Here is a 19275-nt window from a genome sequence, read left to right as displayed (position 1 = left end):
AATAAATATTTATTGGACCACAAAAGGGGAATATTTCTGGAGTAGTTACCTGGTACTGCTTTTCTAAAGAAAAGCCTTCCTCTTGCCACATGGAGAAAAGAAATTCAATCGAAATTCAACAACTTTCCTTTGAGCAATAGTTCTTAAGCTCTTTCCCTTGTGACTTCTGAGTTGGCTTTATATTTGAATTTACTGTTGGCTTCTCAGGTCAGGGTAGCTAAGTGAGTGTGACAGGACTCCTGCCATTGACACTCTCATGGGGTTCCTGTTGGGTTTTGTTTCAACTACATCTGATCTTCCCCAACAGCCATCTATAAAAGGGAACGTTACATGCCATTATGTGATATTATGATACTGAGAACAGAGTAACTCAAACGTAACCTCCAACGGAATGAAAATATACCCCAGCTGTGTCAGACAAATAAATATGCAAACAGACAGAAACATGTCTTGTATATGTGGCATTTGTGACTACTCTTTTAACTTTTGGTCATTGAAATAGAAATATTTTGTGTATCTTAAAACTGTAATAGGTTAGAGGAACTCTAGTTAAGTAATTTACTTCAATCAGCTATTCATTATCTGTTAAATCAATAAATGTTGCAAAATTGTTTAAAGGGGATTTAGAGGAGTTCATTGGCATTATCATCATCAGATTAGTATCCAACAATACTTGAGTATTTTATGTGCTTTGTATTTTACTAAGTGCTATATGTGCACTATTTCTTAAATTCACAACACTCTTGTGAGGTATATATCATTATTATTTTCATTTTGAAGATGTGGAAAATAAACTTGAGAAAGGAAAAGTAACTTCTGCAAGATCTTACAGCTAATAACAGGCAGATTATGCTGGTTATCCAGGTTATCCTGGTTGGAGAAATAGGGAGCAAAAGAGGTTCCTTCCTGGATTAAGGAACTGTTGATAAAGTGAAGGTGGTCAGGACTCATTAGCTGGATGGGACAAGCGCTCTTTGGAAATCTTCTGCGGCATTCCAGTGTGAAATGTTGGGTTAACCACAAATCCTCCAGTGCCACCAAAAAATTCTTTTGGTCTAAACTCCCAGAGGGACCACTTGGGTGGCTGAAAGCTTTAGGCATGACTCAGATTCCTAGATCAGCTCCTGAAAATGTCCTGGTGTTTCAAAACCTCGGTCTGCATCTGGATAGCTTTCAATGCCTGGGATCCCATTCCAGCAATCCCGAACCAGAATCGGCGTGGTTGCTACCCTCCTCTTTGAAGAGTAATTCTATTTTCCTGATTTTAATTTACATACTATTTAATTTGCCAACATGTTTCATCTAACAAGTCATTCTGTACATGTTGCTATACTTGTCTGCACATGTACATCCTGGTACATGCTTGCATATGCTGTTCCTTCTGTCTAAAAGTAATCACTTTGTCCTCTGCATCAGCTATCTTCTGCTCATCTTTCAAAGCCTACACATTTTACCTAGAGCCTTGCCTGCCTTCCTAGGTGTTTTTAGATGCTGTTCAGTAGAGCAAAGTGTTTAATTAAAAGCCTGGACTCCGGGGGAAGATTCCCTCAGTTTGAATTCTAGTTTCAGAATTTGACTGTATGAATTTGGGCAAATTATTTAACCTTTAAATTCTTTCATTTCTTACCTATAAATGGGGATAATGACACTGCCTTCCTCAGTGCTGCTGTGAGCATAAGTGAAGTAATCTACATGATACACTTACAGCAAAAACTCACACAAAGTAAGCATTAAATGTTAGCCATTTATCCTGACTTCCATAGCACTGTGTGCAAATTTCCAGTTTATTATTTATCATTCTATACCATTATACTTGATTTACTTATCCCCTCCCATATTAGCTTCTTAAAGACAGGGAAAATTATAAGTAACTTTTATAGTCTGAGAACCTATATAATATCTTTAATATTTATTCATTAATTGAAGAGATTTTATTATTTTCCTAATGGATACCAGTTTGGTTAAGTAGAAAATTTAAAGGTTGTTGTTTTTTTGTTTTGTTTTGTATGTGTGTATGTGTGTGTGTATGTTGTGTGTGTGTGACAGAGAGAGAGAGACAGACAAAGGGACAGATAGGGACAGACAGACAGGAAGGGAGAGAGATGAGAAGCATCAATTCTTTGTTGTAGCACCTTAGTTGTTCATTGATTGCTTTCTCATATGTGCCTTGACCAGGAGGCTACAGCCCAGCAAGTGACCCCTTGCTCAAGCCAGTGACCATGGGGTCATGTTTATGATCCTATGTTCAAGTCAGCGACCACGCACTCAAGCTGGCGAGCCTGTGCTCAATTCAGATGAGCCAGCACTCAAGCTGGCAACTTGGGGTTTCTAACCTGGGTCCTACATGTCTCAGTTTGACACTCTATCCACTATGCCACTGCCTGGTGAGGCAAAAACTCAAGGGTTTAAAGTAAAATTTACCTTGGATGAATCCTGGTTATGTTGCTAAGAACAACTGACTATCCTATATCAGTCATCAGATGCTGCTATAACAAAATACCATAGATTTGGTAGCTTAAACAACAGATACTTATTTCTCCCAGTTCTTGGGGCTGAAAAGTCTAAGATCTAGATGCCGACAATTGGCTCTTGATGGTACTTTTTCCTAGTTTGCCTTCTTACTGTGTCCTTACATCCTAAAGAGAGGAAACCCTGGTGTCTCCTTTTCTTCTTATAAGGGTACTAATCCTATCATAGGAGTGTACCCTCACTTAAACCTAGTCACCTCCCAAAGACCTCACCTCTTAGTACCATCACATTAAGGGCTAGGGCTTTAATATATAAATGAGGTGGGAGCAAAAGTTTAGTCTATAATACCTCCTTTAGCCTTAGTTTCCTCACCTATCTCCATAAAGATTGTTTGGTGAGAATTAAGAGATAACATGAACATACCATTTGCCATAGTACCTGATCCAGAGACGAGTTCCAATAAATGGAGACTTCTTATTATAATTTAAGGGAAATGTACAGCAGAATTATTCATATGTACATGTAGGTTTCACATGTTTTAGACCTGGCACACATATACTGGTACATACAGTATGTATATACATGTACAAATATATATAAATTTCAAATATACTTATTAATATATAATATGTATTTAATATAGATATTTAAACCTTTTGTTTTCTGAGGGGAAAATTGGTCATTTTTTTCTGCAATCAACTGGAACAGTACAGAATTTCATGATAAGACTTTTTTTACTCAGGAAAAATAAAATATCTTTATGGATACATAAATGGATGTTTCCAGATCTAGCCTATCTATGTTTTATGGGACATTCTGTTTGTCCGATAGTGGTACGTAATAAAGAAATGTTGAAAGAATGAATAAATAATCCTGAGACTTATTTTTGATATAGAGTCCAAAGAATCATTTGTACTTTGTAACTTGTGCTTTTCCAAAGCTGAGATGTTCACAAAACAGGAAGTGTTGAGGAGCACCTTCATCAAGGTCGGCAGTTAGGTGCCTGGGCTTCCTTTGCCTCAGCCCTGTGGGCAATAGACTGGAAACCCAGAGATCTGAGTTTGTAGTCTTATGTCATCATTATCAACTCTCATCTCATCTTTCGATGCCACATCAGCTCTTCCTTACATCCTGGAGAACCGTGTATCCCTTAAGAGCAGAATGTTCTCAGTATCCATGATAGCTAGCACAGAATCTGGTACACGTTTGGCTGTTCGGGGAAGTAGGAAGAAAAAGTTAATCACGGGAAGTCAAGTCAGGGGACCTGGGAACAGGGAAGGTTTATGGACATCAGGTTTCCATTAGAATACTGTTAGTTGGAGGGTATTCTATTTTAAACAAATCGGAGAAGTCTAGGAAAGAGTAACTAAATGATTGAAAGAATTGCATGTGGTTTTATAAGTCTTCACTTAACTCAGGAGGAGAGAAATTGCTTTGCTTCAAAGTCATGCATTTTTCATCTGTTAGTGTTTTAAGAGAAAACCCAAATTGGATTCTCTTCAGGGTCTGGAACCCAGTGAGTACTCAGGGAATATGTGCAGAATGAATGATTCAGTGTTTTTCTCTTGGGTTGCTGACTCCTGGCTAGCTGAGATACTGTCTTCCCTTTTCAGGGGCTGGGCTATGCTAAGAGGCCAGAGGGGCACACAAAAGAAGGTTGATTTGTCAATCAGGTTGTCACTTTATTCAGTGTTGGGGAAGATGTCTTGCTGAATGGTGTGTGTGTTTGTGTGCACCATGTTGTGTGTATGTGTGCATGTGTGTGTGTGAATAATATTGGGGGGGAAAATCTTTTTTGGAAGAAAATAATTTCCAAGCCACAAATTGATTTGACACAGCCTTAAAAGAGCAACTGAAAGTACTGCTAAACATCGGGCTAGGACCTCTGAAAAGGCATCTGGGATGGTTTGAGTAATTGGCTGTCAGTTCTGGAAACTTGCTCAGTCAAGTTCTTCCCGTCATTGTTAGTTCGCTGTTGCCCTCTGCTGGTAAAACTGTTGTCATCCCCGGAAAGTGCACATTTCACAGGAGCTGCTAGTTTCCCTCATATGTTGGGGAAGTGGGATCCCTTCTTTGTCAAGTAGGGAAATGACTCTAGAGCAGAGGGACACTGGTGTGGAGAGGAGATGTGACAATTCCTCGGCCAGGAGAGACTGGCTCTCACAACGGAAGAAATAAATCTTATGGTTCTAGTTTTTTTATTCCATTCTCTGCTCACTTGCTGAGAACCTCCCTGCTCTCTCTTTGTTTTAGTACTGAACACTGTGAGGGGACCCAGGCAGGACTCAGGCACAGTCTCTACATCAAATGTAGGAGAATGGTAGGACAAGCACAGAAATCCCTATAATGCAGACAGGATGGTCACTAGTGCCATAGCTGAGGCGCTGGTAAAGGTTTGTGTATTTAAAGGAAAAGAAAGATGACATCCACTTGCGGTGGGGAGGTGAGGGTGAGGCTTTATGAAACAGCAAGCATTAAAGCTGAAAACTTGAAGGATGGTGATATGTATAATTTTTAATAATATCTTTTTATCATAAAAGTAGAATATGTTCATTGTTTAAAAAAATAAAGCTGACTTATAAAAGCATGAAAAAAAAGTCACTTGAAATCTCACCACACAGAAATTTTGATATATGTATTTTGTGGTTGTATTTGAAGGTATACCAAAGTTAACATTTTATATCTTGTTCTTTCTCACTAAAATGGAATGAACATTTCCCATTGTTACTAATTCTTTCTTGAAAATGTGCTATTTTATGGGGGAGTATTTTAGTGTGTCAACCTGAGGATAGGACTCCCATATGAGCCAAGGCTTATAGGTTGCAGAGCACAAGGATTATTTATTCCTTATTAATTCTTTTCAGAAATACTTTTTGGACACATATGCAACGTTGGGGCTTGATGCTAAGAACTGGCTCTGTCTTGTGAGGTTTATAGTGTAGGAGAGGAGATGAATGTTACTTAGATAATCATAGAAATGATGTAAAATTTGATCTAAGATAAGTACTATGAAGAAGAATTGTAAGGTGCTATGACAGCATATGTTAGGAAAAAGAGAAGTAGTCACAGAGATCTGGAAACATTTGCCCAAGTGATAACCGAGCTCAGCACTGTAGGCATTAACTAGGTAAAGAAGATTAGAAAAAATCAATGCTACCAGAGCTATCAGCCTGTTCAGAGGCTCTTGAGTAGGAGTGGGTGTGGTGAATACAAGAAACTGAAAGAAAATCAAGGAGAAAGGAGTGAAGAGGCTTGGTCTGTACTGAGGTTGTCAAAGCAGGTGGGGCCTGACCCTGCAGAGCCTCTTAGACCAGGGGAAGAATGTTTGTCATTTTTTCATAAGAATGCTGTGGAACAGTTGAAGTGTGTGTGCATATCTGTTGAAGTGTTGAAGCCAGAGTGGGGAGGTGAAGACCAGATTTGGTTTTTCAAAAGATCCACCTCATTGCAGTATGGTGAAGAGGTTGGAAGGGAACAAGAGCAGATGTATGTAAACTGGGTCTAAATAGCCCAAGCCTAGACAAAGGGTGAGGGCAATAGTCCAGGCAGGAGATGAAGGAAAGCAGGATTGGAATGGTGAAGGTAGAGAAGGAGAGAAGTGCATGGTTTTGAGAGATATTTTTGGAGTAAGATGTCTATGACTTGGCATGTGAAGTGAGGAAACAGGATGAAACCAGAGTGACTCCTACGTCCCTCACTTGCACGATTGAATAGAAGGCAGGTTCTTCCCCAAGACAGGAAACATTGGACAAGGTTTGGGAGGGACAGTCAGAGTGTTGTCCTGGGGAGAGGTTTCTGAGAGAGAACAATTCTAAGAGAGATACACAGCATCACACCATCTCCTTCCAAATTTATCACATTTTTACATCATACTGAAGGGTCTTCTATTTGGTATGGGGGAGAAAGCCAACACTATGGCTAGATTGGGTATCTCAATACCTATTTAAGGTCATCCCTGCACTACTGCTTGCTAGGTGTAAAACATTGGGCAAGTCATTTTGAAGGCCTCTGGACCTTAGTTTCATTGCCTTTAAAATGAGGGTAATAACATCTAGTTCAAAGGGCTGTTGTGAGAATTAAATGAGAACATTGATATTCAAGGGCTGTGTAAACATCCACAGGCTGTACAAACACAATATATTATTGTTATTCCTATGCTCATATTTGTTCCGGATATTATCACCAACCAAACTCCAATTATATTAATATTAGAAATATAAAATTCAATGTTTTCTTCATGAGTTATTCGGGGAAAAATGGTGTGATTGAAGTCTAAATAAATAAGTACACCACCTAGGAGCTAGAGATGGTGGCCCCAAACTATTTATAAGCCTGCGTGTTTACTTGAATTTAGAATTTTCTGACATGTAAATTATGCAGAGTCTGTGTCAAAGCATAACACTCTGTGTTCCTAAAAAGAACTGTCGTTTTTCTTTTTCCCAAACCCTTTACCTTTTAAAATAAATCTCATTATGGAGTGCTGACATTTTCAATAAAACCATTCAACCAAGAGCTGCGGTTTTTTAGACTAAAAACAAGTCTGGTTTATTAGGCAGCAGCTTATAACTTGCTGCTAAGTAGATGCAATTTATTTAGAGAAATTTATGTAGATATCTGATAAGACACTTCAGAGTCCCCTTCTCTTTCTGACTAAGACTGTGAGTGTTAAGTAGATCATTAGGCATTCTCTCCTTCGCTTGGTGAAATCAGGACTGAGTATTGCAGTGTTGTTGGAGTAGACCAGGGGTCGGGAAACTGTTTGGCTGAGAGAGCCATGAATGCCACATATTTTAAAATGTAATTCCGTGAGAGCCATACAACGACCCATGTACGTTACGCATTATCCAATAAAAATTTGGTGTTGTCCTAGAGGACAGCTGTGATTGGCTCCAGCCACCCGCAACCATGAACATGAGCGGTAGGAAATGAATGGGTTGTAATACATAAGAATGTTTTATATTTTTAATGTTATTATTTTTTTATTAAAGATTTGTCTGCCAGCCAGATGCAGCCATCAAAAGAGCCACATCTGGCTTGCAAGTCATAGGTTCCTGACCCCTGGAGTAGACAGAAACCTTTGAACCAAGGATTAAACCAGATCTCTCAGATTCTACACTACTAAATCTACTAGCATGTTCTAATTGACTTTAGATATGACTTTCATGAAAGAGTAGTGGGGAGATGTAGAATTAATATTTACATATCCATAAGAGCTGGCATATGATATGACCTCCATCAATGATCCCATCCTTCTTATTTTCCTTCTTCTGCTTTTTTCTTTCTTTCTCCTTCTCCTTTTTTTTCCTGAAGTTGGAAACGGGGAGGCAGTCAGACAGACTCCTACATACACCTGACCAGGATCCACCTGGCATGCCCACCAGGGGGCGATGCTCTGCCCATCTAGGGTGTTTCTCTGTTGCAACCAGAGCCACTCTAGCACCTGAGGCAGAAGCCATAGAGCCATCCTCAGTGCCCAGGCCAACTTTGCTCCAATGGAGCAAAGGCTGTGGGAGGGGAAGAGAGAGACAGAGAGGAAGGAGGGGGGGAGGGGGGGAGAAGCAGATGGGCGTTTCTCCTGTGTGCCCTGGCCAGGAATCAAACCCGGGACTCCTGCACGCCTGGCCGATGCTCTACCACTGAGCCAACTGGCCAGGGCCACTCCTTCTCCTTTTTCCTTTCCTTCATGTCTCCTCCCATTCCTCCTCCCATCAATTTAACTCAGATCCCTTAGTCCTCTCCCCAAACTAATGAGATGAATTCTAGCCTAGTCTCCATTTCACAAATAAAGGGCATGAGCCAAAGATAGGTTAAAAGTCTGACTTTACAGAGTTCCTAAGTGATAGAACCAAAAGTTTCCACTCTTGCCCTCACTCAGCCCAAAGGTCTCCAGAATGGTTATGAGAGGCACTCATTTATTTACTCCACAGATATGTATTTAGGGCAGGCTATCTGATAGGAAATGTGTAGAGTGAGTAGCCTGACAGCATAGTCTCTGATCTCATGGAGAAAACACGCGCGCGCGCGCGCGCACACACACACACACACACGGATGATATTCAGCCTGTCCCACTGGCATCGCTCCACCTTCTGTACCCTTGGGTCCATTCTGATTTGTCAGGGTCTATGTGGTATTTATTAGTAAACATTTTACCTATAATTCCTTTATACAAACAATGATAAATATTATAAAAAAAGATCAGGATGTTCTGAGAGAGTGTATTAGGGGGTCAAGTTTATATAAATGTTTAGCAAAGCATCTTTGAATGAGACATTTGACTTGAACAACAGGTTCTTTTAGTCTGCTGTGAGATGATGCTTGGCAGAGGCCAGAGCATTCAGGGGCCTGCCATCCAGTTAAGAAAACTTGGATTTGATCCTAAGATCAAAAAGAGGCTATTTAATAAGGTAAACAGAAATGATATTATTTCTTTTGTATTTTAAGACTAGCACTGTGGGCCCTGGCCAGTTGGTTCAGCAGTGGAACATTGGCCCCGTATGTGGAAGTTCCAGGTTTGATGCCTGGCCAGGGCACACAGGAGAAGCGCCCATCTGTTTCTCCACCCCTCCCCTTCTCCTTCTTCTCTGTCTCTCTCTTCCCCTCCCACAGCCAAGGCTCCATTGGAGCAAGGTTGGCCCAGGTGCTGAGGATGGCTCCATGGCTTCTGCCTCAAGTGCTAAAGTGGCTCTGGCCACAACGGAGCAATGCCCCAGATGGGCAGAGCATCGCCCCCTGGTGGGCATGGTGGGTGGATCCTGATGGGCGCATGTGGGAGTCTGTCTGACTGCCTCCCTGCTTCTAACTTTGGAAAAATACAAAAAAAAAAAAAAAAAAAAAGGAAAAAAGAATAGCACTGTGGTTACTGTGCGTGGATGGGAGTGGGATGTGCATACTATCTCTATGTTAGATTAATTCTGTACAGTGAGAATTCAGATATAAACCAATCACAAATCACCCTTTTTATTCTCTTAGGGAAGACAAAACATGCACTAAAAACAATTCTAATAAAAGTCATGAAGTGCTGCATACTAAAGGCGATAGCAAACAGCAAAAGTGCTGTGGGTGAGAGAAATTATCAGGCATGCTTACCTCCTTCTAACCAGAGCCTTTGTTTTGATTCTTTCTTATTCTCTCTGTTGGAGAGATTTTTAACACTCAGAATTTTCATTCATACCCTGAAAAGCTGTCAAAGCTGAAGCAAATTAAATCAATAAACACTTATCTAGTACCTAGTTTGTCCTTGGCTCATAAGGATCCCAATTCATTTGTTTCACCACATTTCTACCACATGATATGGTAGGATTGATGAGCTTAAAAGAGTGATGGCTTGAGGAATCAGTGGACCTATATTCAAGTCCCCATTTTACCTCCAGGCAGCAATATGATCTTTGGAGATTATCATGAACTACTAGTGCCTAGTGAGTAAAATTTGTGGTGCAGATTGTGCTAGAACAAAGAGATGATTTTGGTGCCCTTGAAGGAAGATGTGCTTTATGAAGACTTAGAAAACTGGGAAGATATGGAGGAGCATGAATTACTTGACTGCCAACATGTTATAGAATTGCTCTTCCCCTAATGAATCCCATCATCCATAATCATCTCTGAACTCTGTGGCCATAGAACATTTCCCTGTGATCTTCCACCTTTCCTCCTACCTTGGTCGTGGAGCCAGACTGTGAGGGAGAGGAGATGGTATTCCTCAACGCCCATTTTTACTGAATGATCATACCTCACCACCTTCTGTGATACTAAAGATGGTTTAGTGAATGCCATTCATTATCTTTAACTTGGAAAGATTATGCCATCAACCATACTTCCCTGTGATGATTCTTACAGAATAGATCACTGGAACAATGAGAAGGAGAAGATCTTGCTGGTCACTGAAAAGACTCTCCTGATCTGCAAATATGACTTCATCATGCTCAGCTGTGTGCAGTTACAGCAAATTCCCCTGAGTGCTATCTATCGCATCTGCCTGGGCAAGTTTGCCTTCCCTGGGATTTCCCTGGACAAGTGAGTATGATGTCTTAAGCTTGGGAAAGTGGTGCAGTAAGGGGTCAGGACATTTAGGGAAAACAATGACAAAATTCAGTTTAGTTCTGTAAGCTGTGAGAACCCAGGGAAGAACAGTGAAGCTCTACAGTAGCATTCATCAAACCATCATAAAGTTCCTATTTTATGTCAGACAGGAATAAAATTTTAAGTACATTTTTACTTTATTTTGGAAACCTGACAAGTAAAGAGTTAAATGTAAGGTGCAAAGAGTTGTGGGAGCATGGTAGAAAAGGCTCTCAATCAATTTGTTCGACAGAGACACAGCAAGGCATTCCTGGAGCTTTGCTCCCCAAGCCAATATTTGACATTGGGTAGGAGTTAGTCAAAGAAGGAAAATGGAAGTTCAAGAACATTCCAAGCAGAAGGAACAGTACAATCAAAGTAATGGGCGTGGAAAAAGGTATAATGTCTTTGGGAATTAAAATTATTCTGTAAAGCTCAATGACTAGATTCCATGAGGGCTAATAGCTTATTTATTTATTTATTTATTTATTTATTTATTTATTTATTTATTTTCCAAAGTAAGAAGCAGGGAGCGGCAGACAGACTCCTGCATGTGTCTGACCAAGATCCACCTGGCATGCCCACCAGGGAGCAATGCTCTGCCCATCTGGGGCATTGCTCCATTGCAACCGGAGCCATTCTAGCACCTGAGGCAGAGGCCATGGAGCCGTCCTCAGCACCCAGGCCAACTCTGCTTCCATGAAGCCTTGGCTGTAGGAAAGGAAGAGAGAGATAGAGAGGAAGAAGAGAAGGAAAAATGGAGAAGCAGATGGGCTCTTCCCCTGTGCACCCTGACCAGGAATTGAACCCAAGATTACCACATGCCGGGCCAACACTCTACTGCTGACCCAATGGGCCAGGACCATAATAACTCTTCTTAAAAGAAGTTTCTTTGTATTTTTCGGGGATGCTTAGTGGTAAGGACATCAATTGTCTCAGAGTTGTTGATAGTTACCAAGAGAACTGGTGAGATTACAGATGTAGACCTATGTAATTTTTTGTTATGATCTCAGGAAGAGCTATTTAGACCTAACATTTTAGATCTAAGCCATAAAAAGAATTTTCTTCTGGTCTCTGCATGTGAGCTCTTCCCATTAAACTGTGGGATTCTTGAAGATGAAGTACCTTTTTTATTTTTATTTTTATTTAAGCACCTGGTTATTGGTCTGCCTCATAAATAAGACAAACTTAAAAATCTTTCTAAAATTGTGAAAAAGCAGAGCTTGATTAAGTGATTTTTTTTTCTTATGAAAAGCATACTATATCAAAGACCTATTTTTTAGTTACTCTTTTCATAGATGCAAGAAATGATTAATTGATTTAGTTCACTAACTTTTTGAACTGGTGAGATTTTCCAATAATATATGCACACTGTAAGGATATATTTAAACATCACAGAGAATGTTTCTGTTTTTTCAAGAAATATTTCTCAGTCTGACTAGGGGGTTGCACAGTGGATAGAGCATTGGACTAAGATACAGAGGACTCATATTTGAAACCTCAAGGTCGCCAGCTTGAGCACGGGCTCATCTGGTTTGAGCAAGGCTTCCCAGCTTGAGCCCAAGGTCACTGGCTTGAGCAAGGGGTCACTTGCTCTGCTGTAGCTCCTGGTCAGGGCACATATGAAAGAGCAATCAATGAACAACTAAGGTGTTACAACTATGAGTTGATGCTTCTCATCTCTCTCCCTTCTTGTCTGTCTGTTTTTATCTGTCCCTCTCTCTGTCTCTGTCAAAAAAAAAAAAAAAAAAGAAATATTTCTACTACTTCAGATTTATCAGTTCTCTAGGATTTTCTCCATAAGTGATAGCAGTTTCATGTGTTTTGTGAAGGAATAGTCTATAAATGTATAAAAATGTCTTTTATGGATATACCATATGTGTATTTGTACACATTTGTAAGCACAATATATATCTATACATGCAAATTATCAAAATTATTTTATCCAGTGTGTACACTTCATAAACTGCCCTGTCTCAAGCAGTTTTACTCAATGATATATCTTGCGAACTCTTATATAATCACATATAGATCAACTTCACTCTTTTTTTTTTTTTTTTGTATTTTTCTGAAGTTGGAAACAGGGAGGCAGTCAGACAGACTCCCGCATGCGCCCGACCGGGATCCACTTGGCATGCCCAACAGGGGGCGATGCTCTGCCCATCCAGGGCATGGCTCTGTTGCAACCAGAGCCATTCTAGCGCCTGAGGCAGAGGCCACAGAGCCATCCTCAGCACCTGGGCCAACTTTGCTCCAATGGAGCCTTGGCTGCGGGAGGGGAAGAGAGAGACAGAGAGGAAGGAGAGGGAGAGGGGTGGAGAAGCAGATGGGTGCTTCTCCTTTGTGCCCTGGCCGGGAATCGAACCTGGGACTCCTGCACGCCAGGCCGACGCTCTACCACTGAGCCAACCAGCCAGGGCAACTTCACTCTTTTTAATACTGCAGAATATTTTATTTTAAGCCCAATGTATTTAGCTCCTTATTAATGGGTATTTATTTTTACCTTTTTAATATAAAAAACGTCACTATAAATATCCTTGTCTACAGGACTTTGCATATATGTGCAAATATGTCTGTAACATAAATTTTTGTAACTAGAATTATGAGGTCAAAAGTCAGGAATTTTTATTGAGAGTTATTGCCACATTGCCTTCTAAATAGGTGACTCCAAATTATGCTCCCATGGAGTACAAAGATCCTGTTTTACACATTTTTACCAAGATTCCATATTATGAACTCTTTTTCTTTGTCAGTGTGATAAAGAAAAATATCTTACTTTTGTTTATATCCCATCACTAGAATTGAAGGAAGTTGAGGCTGTTTTTCTTATCTTATAAAGCCATTTTATTTATTTTCTGTGAACTATCTATTTATGATCATAGCCAATATATATTTCTATTGGGATATTAAATTTTTTATTACTTATTTGTAAGAGCTCTTTATATATCACAGAACATGATCCCCTCTCTGCCACAAATATATTATTTTTTACTTTGTCATAATTCTTTTAACTTTATAATGCTATTTTTTTTTACTGTCTTTGAATGTTAGGTTGGCAAATGTATTAGTCTTTTTTTTTTAAAGGAGAGAGAGAGAGAAAGAGAAATAGACAGGAAGGGAGAGAGAGAGAAGCATCAACTCATAGTTGTGACACCTTAGCTGTTTATTGAGTGCTTTCTCATATGTGCCTTGACTGGGAGGCTCCAGCTGAACCAGTGACTCTTTGCTCAAGCCGGCAACCTTGGGTTTTAAGCCAGTGACCTTTGGGCTCAAGCCAGCAACCATAGGGTCATGTTTATGATCCCACACCCATGCTGGTGAGCCTGTGCTCAAGCCGGATGAACCTGTGCTTAAGCAGGCAACCTTGGGGTTTTGAACCTGGGTCCTCAGTGTCCCAGGCCAATGCATCCCAAGCTAATGCGTCCCAGGCCAATGCTCTATTGCTGTGACACTGCCTGGTCAGGCTGTATTAATTTTTTGAGGCGTCTAAGTATATTTCTTCTTGAGAAAAACTATACTGAAATTGTAAATACATAAATGTATTTCCAATTTTTCTCTTAGTGTTTTTATCATTTTTTAAAACAGTAAAATTTAGTTTTTCATCTAGAATTTGTCTTAAGCAAGGAAAAACGTATGCAGTCAGGTTTATTTCTTTTTTTTTTTTTTTTTTGTATTTTTCTGAAGCTGGAAACAGGGAGAGACAGTCAGACAGACTCCCGCATGCGCCCGACCGGGATCCACCTGGCACGCCCACCAGGGGCGACGCTCTGCCCACCAGGGGGCGATAGCTCTGCCCTTCCGGGGTGTCGCTCTGCCGCGACCAGAGCCACTCTAGCGCCTGGGGCAGAGGCCAAGGAGCCATCCCCAGCGCCCGGGCCAACTTTGCTCCAATGGAGCCTTGGCTGCGGGAGGGGAAGAGAGAGACAGAGAGGAAGGAGGGGGGGTGGAGAAGCACACGGGCGCTTCTCCTGTGTGCCCTGGCCGGGAATCGAACCCGGGTTCCCCGCACGCCAGGCCGATGCTCTACCGCTGAGCCAATGGGCCAGGGCCTCAGGTTTATTTTTTACCTAGATGGCAGGCTAGTTATATCAACATCACTTATTGAATACTTCATCTTTTTCCTTTCATCATATATACTTTACCATGTGTGCCTGTGTGTCCTTCTGTATTCTTAATTTTACTCCATTTATCTGTTTATTAAAGTACAATATGACTTTAATTATTGTAACCTCTGTTTATGCTTTAATATTTGTTAGAGTTACTCCCCTCTTTTCTTTTTCAAAGGAATTTTTATTTATGCATATTTACTTTTCAAGCAGCTTGACTAATTTTTTTTAATCCTATTTTTATTAGGATTTTCAAATATTAAATCAACCATGCATTCCTAAGATAAACAAATTTAGTCATGGTATATTATTTTTTTTGTACATTTATGGAGTCAGTTTGCTAATATTTCGTTAAGGACTTTTGTGTGTCTGCTTATGAGCGATTTTAGTCTATGATTTTCATTCTTCTGTAATGTCTTTGTCAGGGTTTTGTATTTGGATTACACTGGCCTCATAAAACCAGCTGGGAAGTGCTCTTTCCTCTTTTATTTTCTAAAGGATTCTGTATATGGGTGGTTTTATCTCTTCTTTGAATGTTTAATAGAATTTACAATAAAAATCTTCTGGGTCTGAGATTTCTTTGTGGGTAGTTGTTGATAAAGCTATTTTTAAAAAATAAATATTGGGTTGCTCATTGTTTTTCTTTGATTTTATGTTACTTATATATATATTTGACTAGGAATTCAAGTTCACTTACATTGTATTTGAAAACAAAGTTGTTAATATTCTATTATTATCTCTTTAATGCTATAAAATATTTATTAAAAATTTTTCCCCTGATATTAGTGATAGTGCATTTTTTCTCTGTTGATGAACCTATCAATTTTGCTGGTTTAAGCAAAATGTGCTTTTCACTTTGCTAATTTCCACAGTTGTCTTATTTCTATTTAGTTGATTTCTGCATTTCAATGTTCTCTATTTTTTCCCCTTTGTTCTATTTACTTTAGATTTTCTTTTTCTTTTTTAACTTCTTAATTTGGAACCAAAGGGGATTGATTTTAGGTTTTTTCTACTTTTGTAATAAGATCATTTAAAGCTATAATTTTTTTTCTGAGTGTTGCTTTACTGCATCTCCCAGATTTTTATATGTTGTGCTTGTATTATCATTCAGTTAAAATATTTTCTTTTTTGATATATGATTTCTTCTTTAACCCATGAATACTTTAGAAGTGCATTGGTAAATTTCCTAGCATTTTGAATTTTTCTAGATATTTTAATATTATTATTTTTTAATTTAGAGATGACTTATTTTATTGACTGAACTGTTGTATATCTTGGTGAATATACTATGTACAGCTGAAAAGAGTTTTGTGTCCAATTTTCTATAAATTTCATTTAGTTCATTGTTTGATAGTTTTGCTGAGATTATCTGTGATTGTTTATTTTGCTTTTGTGACTTTACCATAAGAATGTTGATATTGTCTTCTTTGATGTAGGATCATTTATAGATGTTGAATCTTTATCTTAGATTATAACCATTTTTTAAGGATACCAACTCTTTTTTTAATTTAAATTTTTTTTCATTAATTTGAGAGAGAGAATGGGGAGAAAGTAAAGGGGAGAGAAAGAGAGAGAGAGAAGCATCAACTTGTTGTTCCACTTAGTTGTTCCATTGAGTTGTGCCCTCATTGATTGCTTCTCTTACTTATATGCCCTGACCAGGGATTGAACCCACCATGTGCTGGGATCACACCTTATCCATTGAACCACCTGGGCAGAGCAGATTATAAACATTTTCATAATAAAGGCTCTGCTTGTTTGCTTGTTTTTGGTCTTGCCTGCTGAATATTGCAGAACTTCTATTCTTTTTCTTTAAAATTTTTTCATATATCAATACTTTGCCTTTTTTTTAACTTTAAACTTTCTGAGTCTCTTTGCTTTTTGATGTAGTTTTCTATACAGATGTAAATAAGTTTCACTCTGTGATCCAACCTGGGGATCTTTTCTTTTAATCTGTAAGATTAACCTATTTATATATATTGATAAAACAGTTATGGTTTTAGTTAACCCATCTTAGTTTTTATATTATTGTATTTTAGAAATATATTACTATATTTTCTATATTCATTTCCTTTGCTTTCCATTGAACACACACACACACAATTTGTTTGTTTTGTTTTTAAACAAGAAGCCTATTTATATCTATATCTATAGTCTATTTTTCCATACTGGTGATTCTCAGTGTAACTTAGCATAGCATTAAAAAGAAAATGAAAACTCCCTCATTCATTTTTATTTCTTTCCTTTTTTTTTTTACTTTTTAATTCTGTTTTTATTTTTATTTATTTCTGAAGTTGGAAACGGGGAGGCAGTCAGACAGACTCCCACATGCGCCCGACCGGGATCCAGCCGGCATGCCCACCAGGGGGCGATGCTCTGCCCATCTGGGGCATCGCTCTGTTGCAACCAGAGCCATTCTAGTGCCTGAGGCAGAGGCCATGGAGCCATCCCCAGCGCCCGGGCCAGCTTTGCTCCAATGGAGCCTTGGTTGCAGGAGGGGAAGAGAGAGACAGAGAGGAAGGAGAGGGGGAGGGGTGGAGAAGCAGATGGGCGCTTCTCCTGTGTGCCCTGGCTGGGAATCGAACCTGGACTCCTGCACGCCAGGCCAATGCTCTACCACTGAGCCAACCAGCCAAGGCCTCCATCATTCATTTTTTAAGTTGTTGATAATGACCATTATTAGTTACTTCAATGGTAACTTATTTAAATAATATATTTCCACTGATGTGCTATCTTAAATAGTGTATATAAAGCCTCTACTCTAAAGAGTAAGAAATCTGCTTATTCACACTAATCCCACATTCACAAATCCTGCGTTCCCCTTCCTTCATTACTTTTACCAGACAAATTTCACTTTTTATGGTATATTTTATTTTATTTCCCATGAGGCATACGATTATTACCACGGAGAGCTGGTGTAATTCCAGCCTTCCTAATTAACTTGTGGGGCTTTATCCAGATTTGCATCCAGGGGTTAGAATGAGAGTGCCTTCGCCAGCAGCTGGCATGCTGTCAGACGTTAGAGGGCTGCCTCTGAGCCCCAGGAGGTGGGAACACTCTGTGGTGAAGGCAGCGTTTTCATGTTCTGCTCAGTTTTTTAGAAAACCATCTTAGTAGAGTTTTTGACTAGGAGTAGAATCCTGGATTTCAGTCCCAATTTTACAGCTGTTTTCTTTGCTTCCTCATTTATCAAAGGGTCATTCATAGGACTTGCCATTCGGCTTCATTACCAGTCTTATTGTGAGGCTCTAATGAGATAGCTGGAAGCACTTTGTAATATGCCTCAAAGATGCTGGGTGTTAACCAGTTCTGATTTTCTCCCAGATAAAAGCTTTTGTTAACGTGGAACTAAGTAGATTAATATGATTGTTATCTTTATGTCCAAGTCAGTTGGCCCTTCTTGGTCGGGCATGAAGTCACCATTATAAGGTCAGAGGTCACTAAAAAAGGGAAGAGGCAAAGGAAAATTCAGCTGCTAAATAATGGTAAGCTGACTTCAGAGGAAAGCCTGCACCAAGTCTGAGCAGATCCCCTTATTATAAGAAAAGGCAGTGATTTGACATCATCCACTAGCTGTAGGTGGTAATACTGGCCTCATTTTCCAAGAGCTTTTTACCTCCCCTGTGCCGTTGATCCTCAACACCCCAGAGTATGTAGGGCTGACTGGCTATACATTAGAGATGAGACAAGGGATTCAGAACTATCAGCTAATTAGTATCAGAGCTGAGTTTCTGAATCAATTCTTCCAATTTGCCGTTCAGTATTATTTTCTTTGAATAAATAATATTTTACCTCCCTCTTTTCCTTTCTCCTTTTCCCTTCTCCTACCCACTCTTCCCTTCTTTTCCTTCCTTTTCTGTCTGATCTTGCCTGTTTTTTTGCCCTTTCTCCTCTTCTTTCCTCTTCTCTGTCTCTCTGGATGAAGACACCTTCTGTTCATGTAGCTTCTGCATCTCCTAAGAAACCAGAAAGGGGACTATTGGAACTTAGCGGAACATGTGCCAGCATATCCCTCAGACGGGTGCTCAAAAAACAGAGTTGTTTTGTTCTGTTCACTGTTTGCCTTTGGCTTCATGTGAAGGGAGAGGCAGTGGAAAGAGACAACTAGAGGCTGCGGGTCATTTGTTTGTGAGGTGACGCAGATTCTCTTCCCAAGAGATAAAGTCAGGAAATGGTAAGAGGCCTGGTTTATCCTCCAAGGCTAACTGGTTTCTGGTACATACCTTTTGCTGTCATTCCTTATTTGAGACACAAACCCTAAATTTATTTCTATCATTATTAAATTTATTCTCAGATTTTAGTTAAAAATCAATTTTCACATCCTGTTATGTCTTTAACCTCCCCAAAAAGTAGATAAGGGAGAAGAAGACTGGGCTTCTATGAGAATTAAGCATAAAGCTAAAGCTATGACTAATCGTAACTACACCCATTTCTTGCCCTTTAAATTTGGACAAGTCACTGTATTTGAGCTCTTAATTTCCAATCTATAAAATGTCAGTATTAAAAAATCTTTGCCAGGTTTAACTCATGGTTCACTATAGATTTAAATGATAAATATGAAAGTGTTTTATACATTGTAAAATGCTAAATTAAAGAAACCTGTCACCTGAAGAGTACTAAAAATTCATATTTACCTGTCAAATC

General features: G+C 39.4%; 1 protein-coding gene across 2 annotated transcripts in view; it reads left to right on the top strand.

The window, feature by feature from the left end:
- Positions 1-19275, top strand: part of TPRG1 (tumor protein p63 regulated 1) — a 155703-nt gene that overhangs the window by 64230 nt on the left and 72198 nt on the right. Inside the window, exons 4-5 of one of the 2 annotated variants that reach the window (XM_066241636.1) lie at positions 10304-10480; positions 11045-11527. In XM_066241636.1, coding sequence (XP_066097733.1) covers positions 10304-10480; positions 11045-11228 — 361 coding nt within the window. In that variant the 3' untranslated portion in view covers positions 11229-11527. Of the gene's footprint in view, positions 1-10303; positions 10481-11044; positions 11528-19275 lie in introns of those variants that run through there. The other variant, XM_066241635.1, reaches the window with a different exon arrangement.

This window comes from Saccopteryx bilineata, chromosome 8 (assembly GCF_036850765.1).
Source record: "Saccopteryx bilineata isolate mSacBil1 chromosome 8, mSacBil1_pri_phased_curated, whole genome shotgun sequence".
In the NCBI taxonomy this organism is placed as follows: domain Eukaryota; kingdom Metazoa; phylum Chordata; class Mammalia; order Chiroptera; family Emballonuridae; genus Saccopteryx; species Saccopteryx bilineata.
This window is presented reverse-complemented; position numbering and strand designations above follow the sequence as displayed.